The following is a 10,247-nucleotide window of genomic DNA, read 5'->3' as shown; positions in this document are numbered from 1 at the left end:
TTTTTTAGCTTAAAAGGAAACATGCTTTAGTCCTGGGGTACACGCATATTCTCTTTTTTAGTGCTAACCTAGGAGAACAAAGAGTTGCTGGGTTATAAGGTTTATGAATCTTTTGCCTCTAAGGTAAAGCCAAATTACTTAATAGTGATTAATTCCAACCTACAGTTATACCAATAGAATTTCAGTGTGTCAGATCCTTGTAAGCATTTGGTTCTTAGGTTGGCTACATCTGTTATTTTAAATGGTATTCCACTGTGGGTTTCACATGCATTTTTCTGATTATTGATTAGAACTGGTGGATTTTCATATGTCTAAAGTCGTTTCCTATTCTATGGGCCACCTGTTGAGTCTTTTGACTGTTTTCTGTTGCTTTGCCTTTTACTTACTGAATAATTAGGAGTTCTTTAAATTGTTACAAACACTTCTCTCTCTTTGGACCTTGTCTTTTCATCTTTCTTAGAATGGCAATTCATAAGCAGGAGTTCTGTATTTCCAAACAGCAAATTTTATCAGACTTTCTCTAAATGGTATTAATATTTGCCTTATTGAGTAAATCTTTTCCTGCTGTGTGTTTCTGAAGACAGTACCCTATATTTTCCTGTAAAAAATGTCTCGGTTTTGCTTTTGCATTTAATTCTTCAATCTACCTGATTTTTATGTATGTACATATTTGATGTCTATGTACAGTCTGCAAAAATCACATTTTTTTTTCAAACGGATAATATTGTTTTAGTTGTTTAGTACCATGTGTTGTTAAAGAATTAACAATATACCAAAGGTGTATGAATTCACAATATACCTACATGTTTACCTCTAACCTTACTTATTGATGCCATACGCCATTCTTTGCCAATGTTTTAGTGTTCACTTGCTTTTTATAACCAGTACCAACTTCTTTGCTCACCATTCCTTTACTAGTATGTTATGCCTTCCTTCTGAGGTAGTTTTTCTTCTGTCTGAAGTTCATTCACTCTTCAGAAGTTCCCTGGTGCGAATCTGTGGATTGAAAACCCTGTCTGTGTGGAAATCTCCATCAGTCCTGTTTGGGGGAGAAAGGTTTGCTGATGATAAAATTCTGGCTTGCTATTCCATTCCTTCCCGCATTCAGGATGCCGTGGACTCTTAGCCTCCCTTCACTGCCTGGGCAGCTCCATTTTCGTTTCTAAACTAAATTTATTCGCAGGCTGTTTCTGTTTTTTATTTTTTCCTTTTATTTCTATTTCTATTATTTGTTTGGGCTCAACATCAGAGGGCACTGCCAACCGAGAACTGTTTTAAAATGAGTCAGGGTCCCCCTCGTTGTGGATGGAGGCTCAGGGCAGTGTGATGGCCCACGCAGGGCCACGCGGAGAAGGGCAGATTCCCCAGTGTCTCTTCTCGTGGGGGCGTGGGGGTGGCTTTCTGTTTCCTCTCCCCCGAGGGCGTGTCTCTTCCGGGCGCTGTGCGGGACTCCAGGCCTGTTCCCATCTTCCTGCGTGGCCTGTCCAAGGACAGTCTTGGGTTGCTGGGTGGAAGGGTGCCCCCAAGGCAGTGCTAACACCTTTTGAAGCCTTGCTCCTGGTTGTTTTGACTGGTTCAGAGGATTTTTCTTTCTTTCCCAGCCAGCTCAGCCATGCGTTACATTTTATTTTAATCCAATACCTTCATGCACTTTGTTGTAAAACTTTTTGATGTCGAGTTCCTAGTATGGTTGAAAATAGAGGCCTCACTTGGATATTATTCTTTTTTTTTTTCAATTAAAATAGCTTCAAGATCATTTTGTATCAGTACATTCTTCTGAATGGTTTCGTAGTATTCCATTGGGAGAAAAGCAGGAAAATGAACTTGTTTATTTCTTTGCTCAAAAATCTTCTTTCCTACAGCATTGCTTTGAAGACAAGAAGATTAAGAGCATAAATGCATACATTTCTCATAGTCCACACTCGTACAATACATACATTCCTGAATGTTGAATTTCAGGATCAAAAGCAATATCAGCCTTGTTCTTGATGCCTCTTCTTAAAAAACGTATCTTTATTGTTGAAAGTATTGCAGACGCCCCTTTTCCCCCTCACTGACCCCTTCTAGCCTGCACTCACCCCTGCCCCAGGCCTACACCAATCTATTGTCTGCGCCCATTGAGTTTTGCATGTTAAGTTCTTCGGTTAATCTCTTCCCCACCCACCCACCTACGCCCTCCCTTTGAGATTCAAAAGTCTGTTCCATGCTTCTATGGCTCGGGATCTCTTGTTTATCAGCCGCTCCATGATTCCCTCTCATCATGGAACCTTCCAGGAATCAACCTTTATTTCTTTGATTACTTTTTGTTTCCATTTATTTATTTATTTTAAGGCGAGGGCATACGATTACCTTTCAGGCCCAAGTCTACAGGAGACCTTTGGCATGGACAATCCAAGGCCCCTGAATAGGCAACTGGTTAACAATAGTGTTTTCATGATTCTGTTTCAGCACTTTGGGGGCACGTAGTATGTCTTCTCTAACAGCAGTCATACGTCCCCTCCCCCAAACCTCTGCCCCCACAAATATTTTCTGTTGGTTGCTGTCCTACTAAGTTACTATCTTGATGCGGCGATTAGCGTCTGCAGTCGCTTGTCTGGCTCCGGCCTCTTTTGCAATGTTAAATATTTCTGCTGAACTTGGCCCAAAGGACTGTGACTAAGCAGAGGCCCCAACGGATGGGGCGCCCTGGCATGAGGGAGGACCACATATTCCCAGGTAATTGGAGACAGAGTTGATTTTGACTAATATCAGATGGAAGGCAACTCAAGAACCCTTTCATCTGCTTGTCGGAGCCCTAAATCTTTTTATTTAAAGTGTTAACTAGTTTTTGTTTATAATTATCTATGAGTGTGCATTTCGGTTGCTTTTAAGTGCAGCCAGTATGGGTTATTTTTTTAGACAAAGGCAACGCCTTTCTTCTGAGTCATTGAAAGTTGTCATTCGATTGCAGATTTATTGCTTCGGCTTTTGAGGGTTTTGACGCACGGCTTCTTTGGACAGTGAACTTGAAATCAAGTGAATTTTAAGCCCTTTATACATGTCCAGGCAGGGAATGAATATCTGAATTTCCTTTGCCATCTTTCTTGCTTCTTTCCTTCCTTCCTTTCCTTTCCTAAATCTATTTTTATTGATTTCAGAGAGGCAGGGAGAGGGAGAGAGAGAGAAACATCAATGATGACAGAGAATCATTGATCGGCTGCCTCCTGCACGTCCCCTACATGGGATCGAGCCCACAACCCGGGCATGTGCCCTGACTGGGAGTTGAACCATGACCTTCTGGTTCATAGGTCGACAACCACTGAGCTACGTGGGGCTTGGTTTTCCCTTGAACCAACTGTATGTGCTTCCAGAATTGCTCCTAGAAGCAAAGCATTTGCATACAAGGCAGCCCAGATCAGAGTCTATAAGACAATCTGTTTGTGTAGGAGAGTCTTTTCAAGGTAAAATGCTGGGACATTTATTCTGTTGTGCAGAATGACTAATGACTGCCCCATAAGTGTACGTAAACAGTCTAAAGCACAAAAAGGGGAAAAGGTGGGGGGTGGGGAACCCCTCAGCTGCCAGCTCAACCGGCCCCCTTTAAATTCTTAGAATCCTGGCCGAGAGTGGCCGCAGGGCACTGGACTGCGGCTCTGCAGATACTGAGCAGACTTCGAGCAAACACTGTCTTCAGGTTGTAAAACATTAACCAGCCCAAGCTGGGCTGCTGTGCGTAAGGCAGCGATGGAGACGCTTTGACAATTCCCGAGTGACATGGGTTGGATCTTGTGCGCAGCTCCCATTCTTTGTAATTAACTTGCTCTGCTCCACTTCGGCTTCTAGTGTCTCCAAATGGCCAGGAGTGTGACCCAGAGGGCATGCTTACAAACCAGGGAACTTGTATGCGTATGTGCGTAACCCAGGGACACAGGCAGTGGGGTGGTGGGAGGGCTAAGAAGAGGTTGGGGGGGGGGCATATGTAATACTTTCAACAATATTTTAAAAAAGAAACCATGTCTGCTTTCACTAGTCCAGGCTATTATTATTATTATTATTTTTAAACTTTTTGTTCTATAGCTCAACTGATTTTCAAAATGTGTCACAAACCATTAGTGAAGCATGAAATTAATGTAGGGGGTCACAATTAACATTTTAAAATAGAATAGAATAGACTACAAATATTACAGGAAATAGTATTTTTGACACTTTTGTGTCAAAAATCTTTATGTGTATGTGTGTGTGTGTATAGAAGCACTAGGTAAATTCTTAGAAGCTACGGATCAAAAAGGCGAAAGTCACTGCCGTACTTAACCCCTTCCCCGGCAGAAACGTGTATACTCGTTTTCACAAAATGTTCTTTTTCAGTCGTCGACGAGTATACTAAGAAAATATGGTAAAAAAATATGGTTTATAGGAAGACGAGTTACAAACTGTTTTCATAACCAGCATCAAAAATACTATATAGAACCAAAATAAAAAAATTAGCCTGAAAAAGAAACGTTTTTAACAAAAAAATTGTTGGGGAAGGGGTTAACTTTATGCGATGGAGTTCGGTGTTATTTTAAACTAGAGCCCAGTGCATGAAATTTGTGCACGGGTAGGGTTTCTAGGCCTGCCTGGTGATCAGGTTCGATCTGTGGGGGGACTGGCGGGGCGATCAGGGGCCCCCTGCTGGCACCTGCCTTGGCTGGCCTGGGGCCTGAGGGCTGGGGGCAGCTCCTGTGTTGAGCATCTGTCCCCTGGTGGTCAGTGCACGTCATAGCGATTGGTTGTTCCACCAGTCATTTTGCCATTTGGTCAATTTGCATATTAGGCTTTTATTATAGAGGATAATTTTAAAATAGTGATGTAATCTCTTTTCCAAATTTGACCCTTGGGTTTATGTCTGGCTATCATTCTTTCTTTTTAAGTAAAAATAGTAGCAAATAAATGGGTCCATAATCGCCTCCCCACTTTCAATGAATGAGGAATGTTCGTGTCTTATCTTGCTTCTTTGTAGAAATGATCTCGGTACCTGTCCGTCTGTGTGGAGAACACTTGGGGAGAAGATCCCGTACCCGTTCTCTTTAGTTTTTTGAGCTGGTTTTTGTGCCTTAGCTTGAAATAATTATTTTCAACTAATAATTGGTATTTAATATTCGACAAACACAATAGACATACATATGAAGCTAGCTTAATTATAATATATTTTATATTATTTGGGTCATACTTGCTTGAGTGAGTGTAACTATTTGTCATTTATATTTTTCTTTTTTTTTGTATTTTCAGCTAAAATTGACCAAGAGGCAGAGGAGAATTCACTAACAGAGACTCATAAATGGTGAGAAATTAAAAACTTTTCTGTAATATTTCTTTTCAGAATATGCTTATACAATTCTTAGTATGTTTTATCTCAAGGAACCAGTCAGTAGCTCCATTTTTATTTTCAAGCAGAGGAGGGAGAGAGGTGATGTCACAGTGCACTTTAATCTCACATTGAATTCTGGAGTTTTATATTTGTGAGTCTGGATGATGTATAGTCCTGTTACGGACCAATTCATTGTGACTACAGTAGCACCTTCACTTTTGAAGAGGGTTTGGAAATACAAGAGAAAGGAAGGTAGCAGGAATCTGTTCCAAGAAAAAAGGGCGAAGTGTTTGGTGATCGGAAACCGTTGCGTTTCCACATTCAAAAGTGGAGTCTAGTTAGCCTGGGGCTTCATGTGTGTACCCCCAACTTCCAGAAGGGACATTGGCAATCATGGGGAGCATAGAGAAGGATCTCAGAACTCTCCCTGCTCTGCCTCAATTTTCTCCTCTTCTTTTTTTCTCCCTGTGTTAGTTGGGGTTCACCAAAAAAAACCAGAACCAATAAAATGTATATGTGTATGTACATATGTGTGTGTGTGTATGCACATGGTGGGGTAGTGGCAGGGAGAAAGATGCTAAGGAATTGGCTCATGGTAGGATGGAGATTATGGCAGGAGTTGATGTTATAATATTGAGTCTGAAAGCATTTTGGAGACAATCCCTTCGTACTGTGGAACCACAGTTGTTTTATTCTTAAGGCCGTCAATTGATTGGATGAGACTCACCAACATTATGAAGAGTGATCTGCTTTTCCCAAACCCTACCGGTACCCATGTTCATCACGTAAAAAACAGCATCCGCCCTGTGTTTGACCCCACCCTGGTTACCATCGCCACCCAAGTTAACACATGAAATTAACCCATCACTCTCTCTGAAGAAATCTGATTACATTTGTGAGAAAATTTAGGTGAAAGAAGTTCTTTGCCATTACTGATTTGGCCAGATCCTGTAGATAGGATAGCACATATTTTGTAGGGGTTGAGTTGCTATAAAATATTGTGCTCAGCAAATTGGTAAAAGAATTTGACCAGTTTCTTTTTTTAAAAAAAAGATGTTTTTATTGATTTCAGAGAAAGGAAGAGTGAGGGAGAGATGGATAGATGAGAGAGATGATGAGAGAATCATTGATTGGCTGCCTCCTTTAAAAGCTTTGGCTGTTACTACATCACAGCAGAAGCCAAAATAAATGGCATCAACTTACCAATTCTGTGGTAATTGCTTTGCTAACTTAATCTACATCCTAGAACCAATCTTTAATTTTTGAAGTGAATACATTCGTTCTCTATTTAATTTTAATACCAGCAGAGGCAATTTCAAACAACCCGTAGTAAAAGGCGAGAAAGGGTGGTGGAAGAAAGCACATTGGTAAAAGAATTTTAAGTCGCAGATTTTTAAAAATACATGCTATTTCTGTGTGTGATATTGCTTGAGTGGTATTTAGCCCTAGCCAGGATTGCGTAACCAGTGAGTTGAAATGGAAACTTTCTCTCTCGTGCAAAATAAAGACACAACGGAGGACAGAAACAACGGAATGTCGGTTCCACTGGTTCCCCGGGGTATGTCACTGTTCATTTGTCACGGGAGGGCAAGTCTCTAATCCACCCTGAAGGATGCACACGTAGTTCATCATGGGCAGTGGCTTTTAGAGTGTTCGTCTGTAACGTGTTTATCCCAGGAATGGCCTGCTGGAACATGGATAAGATGAAAAGTGAAATGTTTAGTTCAGAACAGGCATATTTTCCAGGATCGTTCCGAGGAACTGTCCGGAGATGAACAGAGAGACTCCAGGTCTGTGTTTATCGGGCCGGGGCTGGCGGGCCAGGCAGGCTCCAGCCTGGTATTAACTCCGAGGGGACCTGCCATGTCTTCGCAGAATCCCCAAACAATGACATCATTCCCTTCCCAACGTTGATAAAGTCAAACAGAGCTGAAGCTTGTTAATTCTCCCGTTTGGATTTCTTCGTTGATGCCTTCGAGTCCTTCCCCCGAAGACGTAGCCTTTGGGGGCCTCGAGGAGGGAGGCTTCCCAGGGTCAAAGGTGAAGGCTGTCGCTCACCCCTTTCCCTTCCAGGCCCCGTGGTCAGCGTTCGGAGCAGCACTTCTTCGTACAAAGGGATCTTCTGTAGCTGCATTGTTTAAAGTTTGATAAAAACCCATTAACTTTCATCCGGCAGGTGTGGCTCAGTGGTTAAGGGTGGACTCATGAGCCAGGAGGTCACGGTTCGATTCCCGGTCAGGGCACATGCTGGGGTTGTGGGCTTGATCCCCAGTGTCGGGTGTGCTGGAGGCAGCTGATCAGTGATTCTCTCTCATCATTGATGTTTCTCTCTCTCTCCCTTCCTCTCTGAAATCAATAAAAATGCATTTAAAAAGAAAATAGAAGAAGAATGTCAAGGTTACCTGATGGCTTAGCTCACCTAACAGTGCTATCTCCTTGAAGGCATTGTTGTATGTTCAGAAATCATAGGAGATGGTCTCTATAGTTAGGGACCAAAAAATGGAGTACCCTTTCTTTATGTTTCAAACGGCATCTGTGTCCTCAGAAATGTTAGGGTTCCAAAGAGTCAAATCAGCTTGCAAATACTTGTACAGAGGTTCTTGCCGTGAGCTCCGCGTCACTCTTAGAAGAAAGGTATTCCACTCAGGGTGGCAGTGCTATGCAGTTTGCAACATGCCAGGAATATCTTGCAAATAGTGCTGGGCTAGCGAAGCTGACATTTATCCAAGCACCGAAAGTACATTTTTCAAATGCCAGATGCTGTCTTTTTCCAGCCCCTGATCTCGGCACTGACCTCACGGTGCAGTGCAGGTTTCCATGGCCATGGTTGTGGTTTGAATGAGTCATGCTACACGCCTGCTGGAGAGAGAGCTCTGTGATATTTCTAATCACTATTGTCACAAAAATGAAGAGTTGATCTTCTACGCTTGTTGTATCGATATCTAAGATGTGGAATAGGAAGGCTTTGGGGACTTAGCCCACCGGTTCTCACAATATTCTTGTGGGGACTGGGTGGGGTAATTAATTCGTAGTGTCCGTTATGCAGATGAAGAAATGGAGAGAAGTTTACTTCTGTTAAATCACTTCCCTAGTATCAGGGAGCGAGGGAGCACAGAGCCAAGAATGGAATTCAAGCCACCTTACAAATGGAACACTGCGTGTCTATTGTGCAACTGTAGGATTCAATTAGGAAACTTGAAAGCCAAAATGAATGAAATACTGGTATTTGTCAGAACGGCTTGCTGCTATTTAAGTCCGTGGAATAATAATTTATAACTCATTTCTTATCATGTTTCTGCCACTCAATTACCCTGTCAGGAGAAAACTAGCAATATATGTTAAAATACTTTGTAAATTATATGCTAAAATGTAAATACAATTGTATACATAAGATATATTTCCCAGGTCAGGTGGGGCCTTTAGTATCAAAATTATTCCCAATAGTTTCTTTTTTTAAAAAAACACACACACACGTTTTTATTGAATTCAGAGAGGAAGGGAAAGGGAGAGAGAGATAGAAACATCAATGATGAAAGAAAATCATTGATTGGTTGCCTCCTGCACGCCCCCTACTGGGGATCGAGCTCACAATCCGGGTATATGCCCTTGACCAGAATTGAATCCAGGACCCTTCAGTCCACAGGCTAACGCTGTATCCACTGAGCCCAACCAGCCAGGGCTCCAGCCATTTCTTTAAAGCGAGGTGCTTCATGGTCAATGTTGCATAACTCTGCTGTGCTGCACCAACGCCAATGCTGTTTACAAGGTGCTGAGGGCATTTCTAACCCCGTACATTTGTAATTTTCAGTAGCCATATGAGACAGACATACAGACCACCAGTTCCTTCCAAATAGAGCAGATTTCCCACCGGTTTTAAATGTCTGTACCCCTCCCGGTGGGCTCCACTCTTAATCGCAAGGCCCTCCTGCCTTGATCGATCCAAGATGATAGACGGTTCTGAGCATAAAAATACTGTTCCCTTACTTTCGTCTGGTTTCTCACTGGCGTCATTAAAAGGAACAACAACACATATGCTTGATATTAATATTTGATATTAATGGTTAGTGCATTTCTCCCTCCCTCTCCTCCTTGGATCTGGGACCTGCCGCCAGGTCTACCAGCTGGCCCCCGTATTTTCCCAATGAATCCAGTTTTGACCCCTGCTTCCTGGAGAATTGGAAATAACACCAGTAGGGCCATAGGGACCCTGAAGAAATCCCATGTTCCAGCACCATTTGTGGAAAGGATTGTCCTTCCTCCATTGAGTTGCTTTTGCTCCTTTGTCAAAAACCCAGGCAACGACGTTTGTGAGTCTACTTCCAGGCACTGTTCGGTTGCGTGGATTTCCGTGTCTGCTCTTCCACCATTGCCATGCTGTCCTGATTACTGTAGCTTTAGAGTATGTCTTGAAATTGGGTAAGGTGAGGTCTTCAGCTTTGGTTTTTTTCTTCAGAACTGGGATGGCGAGCCCAGTCTCTTGCCTCTACAATCAATTTTCTTGATCTTAAAAAACAAAACACTGTTTGGGGGTTCGCTGGTTTCTCTAATTATTTTCTGTTTTCAACTTCATTGATATCTGCTTTGATTTCTATTATTTCTTCTCTTCGGCTTGCTTTAGGCTGGAACCGCGTGTTTTGCTTCATTTTCTCTAAGGTGGAATCTTATGCCGTGGATCTTTCTCTTTTTTTCTAATGTAAACACTTTCTGCTGTAAGTTTTCATCTACGCTCTGCTTTATCTGTATCCTGTAATGTTGACAGCTTGTATTTTCGTTTCAGAAACTTTCTAATTTCCCTGGAGAGCTTCTCTTTGACCTATGAATTCTTCAGAAATGATTTGGAGGTGTTCCTGTTCAACTTCCTGTTATTGATTTCCAGTTTAATCCCATCGTGGTCAGAGAGCATACGTGGTCACTTCATTTC

The 10,247-nt window shown here is 42.2% G+C and overlaps 1 protein-coding gene across 1 annotated transcript in view; it reads left to right on the top strand.

The window, feature by feature from the left end:
* Positions 1-10,247, top strand: part of FMN2 (formin 2) — a 99,581-nt gene that overhangs the window by 64,615 nt on the left and 24,719 nt on the right. The window contains exon 15 of the mRNA XM_006757663.2: positions 5,235-5,299. Coding sequence (XP_006757726.1) covers positions 5,235-5,299 — 65 coding nt within the window. The remainder of the gene's footprint in view (positions 1-5,234; positions 5,300-10,247) is intronic.

Source organism: Myotis davidii, unplaced genomic scaffold (genome assembly GCF_000327345.1).
Source record: "Myotis davidii unplaced genomic scaffold, ASM32734v1 scaffold875, whole genome shotgun sequence".
Classification (NCBI taxonomy): domain Eukaryota; kingdom Metazoa; phylum Chordata; class Mammalia; order Chiroptera; family Vespertilionidae; genus Myotis; species Myotis davidii.
Note: the sequence above shows the minus strand (reverse complement) of the source record. Positions and strands in the feature narration are given on the sequence as shown.